The sequence below is a fragment of the Heloderma suspectum genome, chromosome 6, assembly GCF_057233095.1.
Source record: "Heloderma suspectum isolate Gila_16-S chromosome 6, 16-S_ref, whole genome shotgun sequence".
Taxonomy (NCBI): Eukaryota; Metazoa; Chordata; class Lepidosauria; order Squamata; family Helodermatidae; genus Heloderma; species Heloderma suspectum.
Window position 1 is genome coordinate 46,428,579 of NC_139463.1, and position 14,768 is coordinate 46,443,346.

The window sequence follows — 14,768 nt, forward strand, 5'->3', positions numbered from 1 at the left end:
CTTGGATTCGTACTGAGATCATTCTATCGTTTTTTAGATTGTGGTGATAGCCACCGTTTAAACAAGGATGAGAGGGGAGACACATTCAGGGAGGGAAGGTCTAGCAAGGGCTATGAGTCTGGAAAGCTAAACAGAGCATCCATGTACAGAAGCAGTTTAACTGCAGTGGCTGCAAAAAAGGCAAATGCTATTTTGTTGTTGTTGAGTTGTTAAATCGTGTCCAACTCTTCGTGACCCCATCGACCATAGCACGCCAGGCCTTCCTGTCCTGCGCTCTCTCCTGGAGTGTGTTCAAGGTCAAATGCTATTTGGGGCTGCATTAATGGAAGTATAGCTTCCAAATCATGTGAAGTACTAGTTCCCCACTACTCAGCACTGGTTAGGCCTCATCTGGAGTACTGTGCCCAGTTCTGGGCACCACACTTTAAGAAGGATGCAGACAAACCAGAGAGGAGGGCAACGAAGATGATCAGAGGACTGGAAACAAATCCCTACAAGGAGAAACTGGTAGAACTGGGCATGTTTAGCCTTGAGAAGAGAAGACTGAGGGGAGATATGATAGCGCTCTTCAAGTACTTGAAAGGCTGTCACAGAGGGGGCCAGGATCTCTTCTCCATCATCCCAGAGTGCAGGACACGGAATAATGGGCTCAAGGTACAGGAAGCCAGATTCCAGCTGAGCATCAGGAAAAACTTCCTGACTGTTAGAGCAATACGACAATGGAACCAATTACCAATTACATTCAAGACGAGGCTGGACAGCCACCTGTCAGGGATGCTTTGACTTGGATTCCTGCACTGAGCAGGGGGCTGGACTCGATGGTCTTATAGGCCCCTTCCAACCCTACTATTCTATGATTCTATGACCTATGAATACTAGGGGGCTTGTGACAAACTACAGGGGAAGGCCATTCACAACTTTAACTTGGAGGAGCTTTGAGCACAAGCCTGCTCAAGATATGTGAAGGCTTCGTTTGTGATCGGGTGTTTGGAAAATGTCAGTGGCTACCATGGAGCGAACCCTGATGCTGCACACTTTGCTACTGGCTGGGATACCTGCCACTGTGGTGCCTCTGCACCTCTGTCCACCACCTGCCACTGCAGCCTTCCCCAAACTGGAGCCCTCCAGATGTTTTGGTCTACAACTCCCATCATTCCCAGCCAATATGACCAAAGTTGTGGTCCAACACATCTGGAGGGTGTCAGGCTGGGAACGGTTCTGGGAGCTCCTCCTTGTCCCCTCACTGGCCCTGTTAACCTTCAGACGCGTCTCTGGTGCCCACCAGCTCCTACGTGGGCTGGAATGTGATGGGGTGCTCCAGGATAAGCACATGGCAATAGGAGGGTCCCAAATGGGCCTGGATCCCTGTTCCATAGCTTACGAAGCAGTGCATCGTGCTAATTAAGGGTCCATGAGACAGGAAGATCTTGGCCTCTCAGGAGTGACAGCATCCAAATTGCCTCCTTGAGATGCGGAGTTGGAAGATGAGCTACTGAGGAGTCCGAAGGAGCGCAAGATGCTGGCCAGCTGCCAGATGAAGCAGCCACCAGAGGAGCCTGTGAGAAAGGAGTTACTCATGAGTAAATCTCTCCTCACAAGTAGACCTTCCCCTAGGGTGACACTAATGGCTTTGGACTTTCTAGGAACACAGGAAGCTGCCTTCTAGTGGGTCAGACCCTTGACTCATCTATCCCAGTATTGTCCACACTGACTGGCAGCAGCAGCTTTCCAGGGTTTCAGGCAGGAATTTCTCTAGTCCTGGAGATGCCAGGGATTGAGCCTGGGACCTCCTGCATGCAAAGCAGGGACTCTGCCTCTGAGCTACAGCCCATCCCCAACTGTCTTTGGATTGCACGCTGGGTACCGACCCGTGCTAGTGTCTAGCTTCTTTGTCTTGATGCTACCAGAAGCAAGACATCTCCAGAGATGAGGAAACCACAAGTGCCAAACTCAATTGCACCCCAGGGGAACGGCCAGGGTAGTTTGTTGTGCAGAAGGTGAGCTGGCCAGGTCCCCTGGCCCCAGAGGAGCTCAGCGGGGTGTTCCTTTGCACAGCTTCTGTGAGAAGAGGGTCATGGAGGGAAAAGAGAGGCAGTCACCACAACAGATGGAGATCTCTTTTTTTCTACAGATCTCTGGGAGTAACGAAGGATGCAGTCTGCTTCAGAGTAGATCTTCTGCAGTAATTATTTGTATCAGAGGAGACTTGACTCAGATGCAAGGACCGAGAAATGACTTTTGTGGATGATTAAGTCTTTCTTACCCAGTACTTCCGCTACATCTGCAGTATCAACCCAGCCGTGAGAGAAGGAGTGAGATCCTAATGCATCTCATGCACTGTCAACAGAATTGCTCACTAAGTTCTAATTGCAGGATCTTTATCACCAGAGTCAAGAGTGGCAAGCTTGATGTGCCAGGCCATGAGCCTGCGGGGACTGGGTTGTACATAGGGACTACGCCCCCAAAGAACAGTGAGAACGATCTATGTGGAGTCAATCAGAGCTCCTCTCCCATAGAACCTCTGGAGACATTAACTGTTCGAGAAAGGTATGGTTCCAGCATCTTTATGAATTCATTCATTCTAAAATTCCTACCCCGCCTTATAGTGCAAAAAAGTTTGTCAAGGTAGCTTATAGATAATATACAGTCACACCATACAATAAAAGACCAGTAAACACAGAGGAAAACAATAAATCAGCCATCTAAAACACAGTTAAGTCAGACCAAGCCAGGAGAGAAGCACTGATGCTCCATTTTCAGCCACCACCGTGATTTCTCCAGCTTTCTTTCACTATTAGCCCGCCCACCCTCCCTGCAGCCCCATGAACTTTGAGTAGATCTGTGCCTCCAGCTTTGGAAATTGGGTAGGGGGCTACAAGAAATAAGGCCTTGTGCTTCCCTGTAGAATTCTACTTCGTAGTGGAACTGGCTCTCTAAGGCAACCCGTTAAGAAAGACAAAGTTGGCCTCCAGTTCCCATGGCTGGGGTGGGGGGGCAGACATGGAAGGAGGCCATCTTTAAAGAACCTGAGTACCCATTCAAAGTGGAGTCACTGAGATGTGAATTGTTGTTGTTGCCATTCGTTATACTGCTTCATCAGTGTACACAGCACCTTACTGAGTTACCCAGGAAACACAGATAGGTCTCCTCCCTCAAGGAGCTTAACAGTCGAAAACGGAAAACAACAGAATGAGGAATGAGCAGTACACGTACCTAAAACTTGGTTGAATGAGAAGATAAGCCAATGGCCATGTGGAAAAGGTGGGTCTTGAGGGGTCACTGGAATGGATGGAGAGAGGTGGCACCAGTGGAGGCTGGTGGCCCTGATGTCAGTGGGGCAGTGAATCCGCTCCAGATTTCAGTCAGAACTCTAAAGGAGCTGTCCAAGATGCTTCCCACCTTGGAGATCTCCTTCAGAGTTCTGACTGATTCTGACTGAAACCCAGAGCACATTCTCCGCCCCACTGACATCGGAGCCACCAGCCTCCACTGGGTGGCACCATGAAGATTAGTTCATAAAAAGCACCCTGCTGGATGAGGCCAGAAGCCTATTTAGTCTAGCATCTCAAGCCTATCTCAAGCCTATCTCAAGCCTATCTCAAGAAGCGCCTCCAGCAACACCAGACAGGCCGCTCAACAAGATCAGTTTTGGATGGCCTTCTCTGTCCCATCAGCCAGGACAGCTAGGCTGGTGAGGATGAGGGAGAGGGCTTTCTCTGTGGTGGCCCCCACTCTGTGGAACTCCCTCCCTAGGGAACTCTGCCATGCCCCCTCTTTGATGAGCTTCCGCCATGCATTGAAAACTTGCTTGTTCAGGCAGGCATTTGGGGTGGGTTAGGGTATTTTTAGAATATGTTTTAATGTTTAATTTTACTGTTTTAGATTGTACAGTTGTACATCGCCCAGAGTGGCTGGGTGACCGGCCAGATGGGCGATTAAGAAATTTAGTAATAAAAAAATAAAAATAGTATCCATTTTCCCACAAGGGCCCAACCAGATGCTCATGGGAAGTCCAGAAGCAGGACAAACATTCCTGTGGTTGCTTCCCAGCAACAAGTATGCGCAGCTGGGCTGCCTCTGAACTTTGCCACTATGCTCATAGCTCTTCATGGCCTTGTCCTCCATGAATTCGTCTCATCCCCTTTTAGAGCCACTGAAGCTGGTAGGCCAGCACAACATCTTGCGGTACTGAAGATGTGCCGTGTGAAGTAAAACAGTGTTGACAGGAAGGATAATAGCCCTATGCTGCATGGCTGATGTATAGTTATGTGTACCTGTGAAGGTACAACTTCATGTACCTTCACAGCCCTACAATGCATAATTTAATACACCTCTATCATGGCCCCCTTTACTCATCTTTTTCTTAAACTAAAATGTCCCAAATGTCATAATCTTTCCTCACAGAGGAGCTGCTCCCTCCCCCTGATCATTTTCACTGCCCTTTTCTGCATACTCAGGGAGGGTGTTCTGTTCCTAGCAAGCGGCAAGGGAGAACACCTTTGGTTCAGCAAGGCTTCATAGCTACCCCCTCTTCCCCTGCCCTGCCCTCAATTCTGTTTCAAAAATTCTACATTCTGTAACAAGGAACGCCCAATTAAATGATGCATGTTATGGAGGCTACATATACATTTGGTTGCATAAAGGGGGGGGGGTAGGAGAGAAATTGGACCAATATTGGCTTGTTGGTAAGGTATGTTTACACTACACATCTGTACTATTCCAGGCAATGTAGCATGCATTAGTTAACTGATGCAGCAAGTAACACGGAACACACCTTCCATTTCACTTTCTCCCACATTCAAGTTTTATTACATCCCAAGCTCTTTCTGTCCTGTTTATGTAGAAATTTGAGAATTTTGGTAAGTTTTTATCAAACAACAAAATAAAGAAATTCTCACCCCTCTGCCCCAGCCAATTTCAGCTGGTACAGCTATTCCTAGCATGGAAAGGGTCATGTTGTACCTGCCTGCCACAGAGCTGTTAAAGATAAAAAGCCCATCAGAAAAAAGAGAGACCTGATTCAGCACCCCCAACATGGCTGGATACAGAGGGATTCAAAGCCAAGACATTTAAGAGCTGAGCTCTCTCTCAACAGTCTCTGCCTGGATGAATGAATCTCTCAGTATCACTTTCCCCTACATTTGATTGCTTTTATAAATCTCAAGATCTTTCCATCTTGTTGATGGAGAAATGTGTGGATTTTGGTATGTTCTTATAAAACCCGAGACGCAAATTAAATTCTCACAGAACCCTAGGAGCGATGAATATGGTGTTGGACTGCAGCTCTCACCATCCCCAGTCAGGCTGGCTGAGAGCGATGGAAATTTCAGTCCAACACATCTGGAGGACACCAGGTTGGTGAGAACAGCAACATGGGGCAGCTATCCCCTGGCTTCGTTTGTATGTTTCCCAGAGACATTTGGCTGCCCTCTGTTGGAAACAGGTTTCTGGGCTCGATGGACCATTTTGCTTTGACACAGCCCTCCAGTTCTCATGCCATCATCCCTAACGTTCACCCAGCCTCTGCCATCTTCATGGTATCCAAACTCCACTGCTGCACTTCGCCTCGCCAGAGGGCCATCTCAGTCCGGCAGATTTGTTATGATTATGATTTTTTCCTTTGACAAGAAACTGAGATGCAGTGCAAGATTGTCCCCTTCAGCAAGGTCGGAGCAAGGCTGGGACATGATGCAGCAACTGTGAGCTTATTTTAAAAATAGGACTAGCAGCAGCACTAAACCCACCCGGAGCCATTCCCAAAAGTGCTGATTCAGCAATGGGACGCTCCATCCAGGGGCATCTGTTTGCACACAGGTCTGCCTCCCTGCTGCCACCCAGAGGGGTTTGGGGTGGAAGGGAAGAAGCAAGGAGGGGGGTCTCAGCTCCCTCCCTCCTCCTCCTCCTCCTCCTCCTGCTGGGCCTAGCTGGGCTTTTGCCATGGTACACAGGAAGAGAGACATAGTAAAACCCAGGGGAGATAACTGTTGTCCTTAAGGGGTCCTGGGAAGACATTCGGTTTCTTGATTTAAGACTCCGACAAGCAGGTTTTCCTCCTTGGTTAATATTTTATTATTGGCTGCAAAGATGACTTTGTGGTTACTGACACTTCTGCCGCTGCATTTTACTGGGTGCGTGGGGGCAGAATAGATAACTATATTCACGGAGATTCCCGAGGAGATGTGATTAGCAAATGGAGGAAGCCCATGCCAAGAAGCAAGAGACCCCAAGGGGCACCTCCTTTATGACAATGAGATGCAAGCTGACCACTGGAGCTAACTGGGAGAGGTGTGGAGGCCTTCCTTCGACACGCACCTCTGCCATGAACTCACTATGTGGCCCTAGGCACCAGACTTCAGCCATGCCCCTCGCAACTGTAATATGGAAATAATAACTATGGCACACCTTACAGGATTGTCATAAGCAGTCTTGGGCAGTAGCATGGTAGTAAATTCTGACGGAACTCATCATGGCAACTCCCACAACCACGACCCCAAGGGGAATCCATAATCACACTTCCAAGCATATAAGTAATTTTCTATTTCTTTTGCTCAAAGAACAAACACTCTGGTTAAAACCTCCAGCATAAACACAGACAGTCAAAGCAAACAAACCAATAGCAACATCTCACAATTCATGTTTCAGGGCCTGGGCCATAGGCAGTGACGTCACCCATGCAAACACAAATCGTGTCGTGCTGGCGTAAGGGATCCCGAGGCACAATGCCGACAGCACTAGCTTGCACAATGGGTCTTCCGGGGAATCCCATCTCCCAAGCTAACACCACTGGCATTGCGCTAGAGGTCTGTTACGCTGGCGTTAGTGGACTGATGTCATTGTATCCTGCCTGACAACTGCAGTCCTAGGCACAGTTACCTGGGAGTAAGCTCCATTGAACTCAGCAATGCTTACTTCTGACTGCAAACACTTTGAGCTGAAACTGTTCGTTTTTAATCAGGAATGCAAACCATCTTGAAAGAAGTGTTACCATCTAAACTGCTAGAGTCAAGTACGGACCTCCTCAAAGGAAAGGAGTGAAGTGCACAGCTGCTGCTTGATTATTTTCCTCATCCTCTGACTTCCTCTGTGCTCATCTGTCACAAACAGTAGGAAAATTTGAAAGCCTCATTATCTCCTCTTTCACTTGCCAGAGCAAGGAGGGCTTGTCAGTCACCCTAAAGTTCCAGCAGATCACATCCCTGCTCCTGCTGCAGGAGCTACACTCTCCGGCATTCCCCCTCCACTGCACCACTAGTCTTGCGATGATGTCTGTGAAGCACTCTGAACACTCCAGAAACTCTACATAAAAGATGACCTCTAAAGGGCCGACAGTCACCAGGCACTGCAAATGTGAATCAGATTTAAAGGCACAGGCCCAGTGCTCAGGCTTGCAGTCCAAGAGACTAGACCACGAGCAAAGCGGATGTAGGGAAAGGGAAATCGACTTGAAAATATACAAATGCATCCTTTTTTTAGCAACAATTTATGCTTTGGTAAGGGGGAAGGACTTTCTTGGTCCTCAAAGCCAGTTTGTCCTACCCGCCCACCCCTCTCACACACGCGCTTCTTGGAAAGGCTGTAATTATTCTCTATGGGGATAGGAAAAAAAATCCTTAAGGACACAATCCTATGCATGTTTAGCCAGAGAAAAGGCCTACAACTCCCAGCATTCCCCATCCAGCCATGCTGGCTGGGGTATGCTGGGAGTTGTAGGCCTTTTCTTTGGCTAAACATGCATAGGATTGCGCCCTAAATCACAAAATAGTGTGCAAGCTTCTGAGTCCACTAGAATACATCAAGCTGATTGATAAGCAAAATATATCATAATCATTATCCACCATGGCAGAGAGAAAGGATCTTTCTGGACATGATGAAAGCTTATGTCTGCATCATACCCAGAAAAATCTTTTCTTTCTTTCCTTCCTTCCTTCCTTCCTTCCTTTCTTTTTCTTTCTTTCCTTAACATCCAGCCTGAAGAAGATTTCTATGAACACAGAAGTTTGCATACTACTTTGCAAGATTTGGTTGGTCCTAATAAAGATACTGCTTTACTGACCCCATTTAGGATTTTTATAGCTAACTATATTGATGATGATGGTGATATACTTTCTCATGATTTCTCTTTGTAGACTTAACATAGATTATCTGTATTTAAAGAGCTCCCTCTTATGTTGAGGGATGATTCATAAAAAGGTTATATACAAGCAGGGAAATAAGAGCCCAGGTGATCAGTCTCTCTCTTCTCTCTGTGTTTTCCCCATAATGTCTCTGTGAAGCTTTTACGTCACATCCAAGGCAAGATCCCTCAACGACATCTGGAACTGGTACACTAGAAAGCCTCACTTTCCACATTAGCAACAAAAGTGGGGAAAGAAGAATGGCGCATTTCACTTGTGCCTTCCCCCCCACCCCTGCTTGCATGAAATGTACATACCAGTCCCAGAGCTTAATTCCTAAAATGCATTTTGCACAGGCTCAGAGGCACCCTCTTTACTATTATTCCATATCAAAATAGATTCCGGAGCTGAACCCTATCTCAAACTGCATCCACCTGGTCGAATGTCCACTTAACTCAGTACTGACAACAACTCTCCAAACTTTCAGGAGAAGTTTTCCTCCAGCCTCTGATGCTGAGATCTTTAACTAGGAGATCCTGAAACTGAACCTATGCACCCCACTTTCTCTTGAGGTGCAGCTCCTTGATAGGAAAAAGAGTGTTCCATCTAAATATCTCCATGCAATGCATGGTGCCCTTGTCTTCATGTGATCCAAAATACCTGTGTGATCCTGCAGAAGTCACACGAAGCTAAATTCTGAAGCCAGCACATTTTCTGCAGAATCACAGTAAGGACATGAACTTGCCACTCTGTATGTATCTGTGTTGGGAACTCTTTACTTATGACACAGCCTGAAAGATACATGCTTGAAATCAGTAAAATCATCCTGAGTTAAACAACAGGGCTAATTCACACACAGCAATGCTTAAGTGGGCGATGCAGGTGGAGCAGTTGCCATCAGGGCTTCACCTGGGGATCATATAAAGGCTGAAAATAGGCAATCGTGTTTGGGATAGTTGAAGTAGCTTGAAAGAGGGATAGCGACCCATAATGCATACACATACCCTACTTTCAGGGTTTTAAATAATAACACAACAATAACCTGCCATGAGTTTGACCAGTGGTGACAGTGGGTGAAAATAAATATAGGAGAAGGAACACAGGTAGTGAAACCTCTCACAAACCACCTCCAAATCCTACTCTCTTAAAACCACTATCTGTCTACAGTCAGTCACACATTTGCTTTGGCACAACATGTTATAACTTTCAACCATATTGGCGTACTCAAACCACATGACAAAACTTTGCACTGAAGTTGGTAATTCTGGTTTTGGTGAAGCCATCAGATAGCCCCTTCATCGTGCAGGCAGAGGAGCAGGCGAAACCATATATTAATTCAACCCACATCTCATCATGTTGGTCCTGTGAATCTGGGCTGAGATGCCAAATGGCACAAAGCTGGTATAAGCAGTGAAAGAGTCCCAGATGTCTCTCCTCTTTATATCAAATTCTGGGCCTTTTAGTCCACTGGGGCTTGGATACACTTCGAGAGCCATCAGCAGAACATCCAAAGACAGGGGATGGGAGAGGAGGAACACAGGAAGCTGCCTCATATTGGGTCGGACTTTCAGTCCATCTAGCTCAGTATTGTCTAAACAAACTTTCCCCAATCTGGTGTCCTCCACATGTTTTGGACTACAACTGGCCACTTAGCCATGCTGCCTGGGGCTGATGAGAATTGGAGCCCAAAACATCTGGACAGCAGGTTGGGGAAGAGTGGTCTACACTGACTGGCAGCATTAGCTCTGCAGGGTTCAGGACCGAGGTCTTTCCCAGACGTCTCTACCTGGAGATGCTGGGGACAGAATCTGGGACCTTCTGCATGCAGAGCACTGAGCTACAGTGCCATGGCCCTTCCCCAAAATGGAAAAGCACCCTGCATTTACAAAGTGGAGGAGATGACCATCCAAGGGGAATTTCCACAGGAGGGTCTACACGTATTGATTATTATTTATTTTCTTGCTATCCTGCCTTTCTTACACAGACCTCTAAGAGGCATACACCAGGTCTCTGGCGTCCCCTCTAGACACAGACCAGAGCTGGACCTGCTTAACTTCACCAAGGTTGCTGCAGCACCATGTGCCTCCCCCTCAGACCAGGCTACCATCACTTCTCCTTCCCAGCATGCCTCTTACTTTCTGCCCATGGCACAGGCCTGAATCTAATCTGTCTGTGGGGGTTTCCTCCATCACCACTCTCATGGCTTTGACTGTAGACAGAGTAAGCACCAAGTCCTTTAAACATCTTTTTCTCTCAGAAATGGTGTCTTTATTTTGCTTTAACATCCTCTCTGAGGAAGAGGTCTGTGAAACTCGAAAGATTCACAACACTGTGGCTGGTTCTTTAAAAACATCTCTGTTTTGGTTCCTCTTCGGATACCAGGAGGAAAACGTGGCCTGCAGCCACTGTGGACTCTGAGGGAAGGAAAGGGCAGCCGAAAGATTTTGCTAGTAGGTTTGTCCTCCTCTTCCCCACTGGAAGATTCCACTGGAACTTACAGGCTTTCCATGAGGAAAATGTCCCATTCCCCCTCCCTCAGGACATTCTTTAGAAACCACCAAAGGAAGAGCAGTTGGCTAGGGCAAGGAAATGGCATTAATCACGAAGATTCACCAGAAAACTAAAGCCGGGTCTGGCCTGATATTTATGCTCAATCCTGTCTGACTTGGAGGCAGAAGCAAATAGAAGAAATGGAGAGAGCTGAGCTAATGGTCACCGAATCCCTCCCTTAAGAGAGCCAAGTATTTACATTGACCAGGGGGATCTTTGGTCAGGAACCAAGGAAGTTGGTGGGGTGGGGGAGAAAGGCAGCTGGGCAACAGAGGGACATGGGGTGCCGTGAGAGAGCCAGATAAAGGGAGCATTCTCTAGTTACCTTCCATAGACATGGGCTCCAGGATCCCGAACTGCTTGAGGACCGCGATGAAAAGGATAATGACCACGGCCATGGCGCAAAGCTCCATCCCCTGGATCGCCATTGCCAGCCAGTGTCCAGCGATGGGCAACGCAGCTCTGGGGGCATGTGACTTGCGCCCCCCAGGGCCAGCTCAGCCCCCCTGGGAACCAGAGTGAGAAGGTGCCTGGGAGCAATCTGTCGGTGGCAGAGAAGAGCCAGTCCTTCCCCCCCTTGCAGGTTCACATCTTCAAGTCCTCACATTGGAAAGGCTGTCGGGCCAATGCCTCCTTCAGGTCTGCTCCATAGGGGTGGTGCAGGGCAGAGAGGATGACAAAGAGAGCAGGGGAAGCAGGGGGAAGTGGGGGGAGGCGGAGGCAGTGGCAGTACCCAAGAGGGGCTTGTCGCTGCTTTGGATCATGAAGGAAAAAACAAACCTCAAACTTTGAAAACTTGGAGGGCAAAACTTCCCCGGTGGCTGCGGCCGGCAGCTGTAGCAACTTCCTGGTGCAGCTCTAGCTTCTTCCCAGAGGCAGAGAATGTCATTGCTAAAAACCCTCCTGGATCCAGCTAGGCAGGCAAGGAAGCCAAGCCCACCTCGTTCCGTGCAGGAGGCAGGGGTCAGCTGGAGTTTCTGAGGGGCATCCCCCACGCCCTGCAGTGCACCGCTGATGGAGAGGAGAGCATTCCCCCAAAAGAACGGGCATCTCAGCCATCTGCAATGCCATTGGCCACGAGAGCAGCTATAAAATATCAGCCCCCACCCTGAGAAGGGGAGGGAAGAGAGCAGCTGGGACTCTCTTCTTTGCTCTTCTGGCAGGGCGATCCGGGATGCAGGAGATGAGGATCACCATGGTGACGCCGCGGTCCAGCCTCATCCCCCAGGAGCAAGCCGGAAAGTGCTCTCCTGATGAGCAGCCCGGGCGTGTTTTCACACAAACTCGTGGTTTGTTTCGGCCAGTTTGCTTTTTTCAAGCTCCTAATGTGTGGAAGAGCAGAGCAGTAAGAAGCTCCACCAGTAAGCTAACAGCTGAAGCTCTGAGAGGGGGCCAGCATTATTATATTATGTTACACTATGTTATGCTATGAGATTGCTTTTTATACTGCTTTGCGGGGAGAGGAAGCCTCCCAAAGTGGTGGAGAAAAGTTAAAATACACAATACAACACATACCCATTACAAACCAAATGCTACTTTTTCTTTTCAAAAGTTCTGGCACGGTGTGCCTCTGAGCATGTGCAGAGTGCCTTTCCCTGAATGGTGCAGCATTTTGCTTTCAGTGTTAAGAAAAAAGGGGGGGCAAAGGGTAATGTTTCTGAGTATTGCAATGTGCCCTTTCCTTCTGTGATTTAAGGTGCATCCCTGTATAAAATAATTCCCTGCCAGAAGAAAATTCACACAGCACGAAGCAGGCTTATCTAGATACTTTCTCCCTGATATGCTAGCTTTTTACTTGCAGTGAGTTGTTGCTGTTTTAAAATATGGGGAACATTTAAAAAAAATAGCACCCCCTGCAAGCAAACTGAAGTGGTAGAGTCTACTCTACCACCTCAGGATTCTATCACCTCATTCTGCTGCATGTATAAAGCATGTCATCATCTCATCAGAATGAGGTGATAGAATGGATTATACCATTTCACACTACAGGTGAGGGATATTGCTTTTGAATGCCGCCCCCATGCAACTCAGACACAAACTCCTTGCAGATAGAAAATAAGCAGATAAGGGATAAAGGTTCTAACTCAGACCTTTGACTCCAATGCTCGCTTTCTACTTGCAGGGAGTTCTGATTTCCTATTTTCTGGAATTCTACGATGTCAGCATGCTACACTCTGCTGCATGTGTACATTATGCATCAGTTGCCCCTGAAGAAGTCTTTGATTCGAAACAGGAGTGTAAATAAACTTTTTGTGCACCTTTCTTTATTCTCCTGTCCTTTTGATGTCCCCTTCCCCACTTCTTAGTAAAGTTTAGAGACAAACAATACAGCTGCTCCTCCTCCTCCTTTTTGCCCAATCAGATCCATGTAGTTTCTCAAACATGCTTGACTTTTTCTTTTTTTTCCCCTTTTTTAACTTTGCTCACTTTTTATAGTTTTAAACTTTTAGAATGTGGGCTGCACACATATTAAGGTGTTTTTTTTAAAGAAACAAGTGGCTAACACTTCTCACACAACCGCACTCAACTCATTTGTATGAAAGCAAAAAAGACAGATTGGACTCGACATAATTTGACAGATGGATACCCACCCCCTAATTTAAGAATCTTGCCTTCAACAAGGAAGGTGTGAAAAGTTCTATAACTCATACCAGGGAGAGAAGGGAACTTTGGTTTATGACCTGTGGCTCAGAAGGTTTATGCCCCTTATCTATTTCTATTATGCAGTGTTTTTTTAATTATTCATTTTAAGTGCCGAATGGCTGAGTAGGAGACAAGGCTGTTCCTAACCTCAGCAAACATGATGGAACAAATCACATCTTAAGAGCCATTTGCTGAATAGCCAACATAAATCCAATTCATTTAAAGAAGGGGGAGGAAGCCTCTCCTCCCATGAAAGAAGGTCCCCTTTCCTAACATGAAATCATGTGACAGGTAGTTCCACAGAACCTTCAGCCACCGCAACATAAAGTGGACTGATTCTTTACATTTCATGCTGGAAAGGCAAGGAAGGAAAGGGACCAGAGCTAAGCAATACACAGCATGGCTGCTTTGCAGTGCAAGCTCCCAGGTTAATCCAAAAGGATCAGACAGCATATAAAATACCTTGCGAAGCAGCTGCCAGACAATTCTGGGTTTCATAAACAAATAGTCCAATCTGGTATAAGGCCCCTTGTGAATTGCCAGAAAAGAGGACTTGATTTGGTCTGGACTCAGAAGGCGCTTGCGCATTCCTTGGACAGCTAAGATAACAAATATGCAAGTACTGGAATGTATAAACCCAGACATGTCATTGGAGAAATCATGAAACTGCGATTGACTTATTTTGGCCATGTTATGTGGAGGAACGCACTAGAAAAAGCAATTATGCTTGGATTAGTTAGTGGCAAAAGGAAACCTGGCTGGCAAAGAACAAGATGGCTAGATACCATCAAAATTGATACCAACCAGAGCATGGAACAGCTCAAAGAAATACTACAAGATCGGGATATGTGGAGAGAGATGATCCATAGAATCGCCAAAAGTCAGAAACGACTGAATGGATATCATCAGCCTTTCAAAATAGAGGACCACCCTCTGTAAAAGAGGGCACATGGCCACCCTAACCGCATTATTTATGAACCCTCCAACCCATTTCCCTTCCTTTTTAGACAAATGCTCTGCTGCCTATGAATCTCCTGTCTGGGCTAAGAAGGGCGGGCCCAGGATATTTTGCAGCAGGCAGTTGGGAAGGAGATCCCAGAATCCTAGAATCATAGAATAGTAGGGTTGGAAGGGGCCTACAAGGCCCTTGAGTCCAACCCCCTGCTCAGTGCAGGAATCCAAGTCAGAGCATCCCCAACAGATGGCTGTCCAGCCTCGTCTTGAATGCCTCCAGCGTGGGAGAGCCCCCCAGGTCCATAGGTAAGTGGTTCCACTGTCATATTGAAGTCCTTTGCAACTTCAGCAGAACACTCATATCAAACCACACACTGCTTTGTTGGTACCATCAACTCAAAACCTCATCTTGCCAGATGTCTGCACCTGAGAGATGAATACCAGCAAGTGAATAAACCCACGCTGGTGCCGAAAGCAGTTTTATAAATCCCAAGTGTGGCCTCAATG

The 14,768-nt window shown here is 47.2% G+C and overlaps 1 protein-coding gene across 3 annotated transcripts in view; it reads right to left on the bottom strand.

The window, feature by feature from the left end:
- KCNIP3 (potassium voltage-gated channel interacting protein 3) overlaps positions 1 to 14,768 on the bottom strand; it is a 135,436-nt gene that overhangs the window by 45,524 nt on the left and 75,144 nt on the right. Inside the window, exon 1 of one of the 3 annotated variants that reach the window (XM_084804180.1) lies at positions 10,990 to 11,686. The exons of the other annotated variants lie outside the window; for them this stretch is intronic. Within the exon in view, the coding sequence (XP_084660306.1) occupies positions 10,990 to 11,092 (103 nt within the window). The 5' untranslated portion in view covers positions 11,093 to 11,686. Of the gene's footprint in view, positions 1 to 10,989; positions 11,687 to 14,768 lie in introns of those variants that run through there. 3 annotated transcript variants of the gene reach the window in all.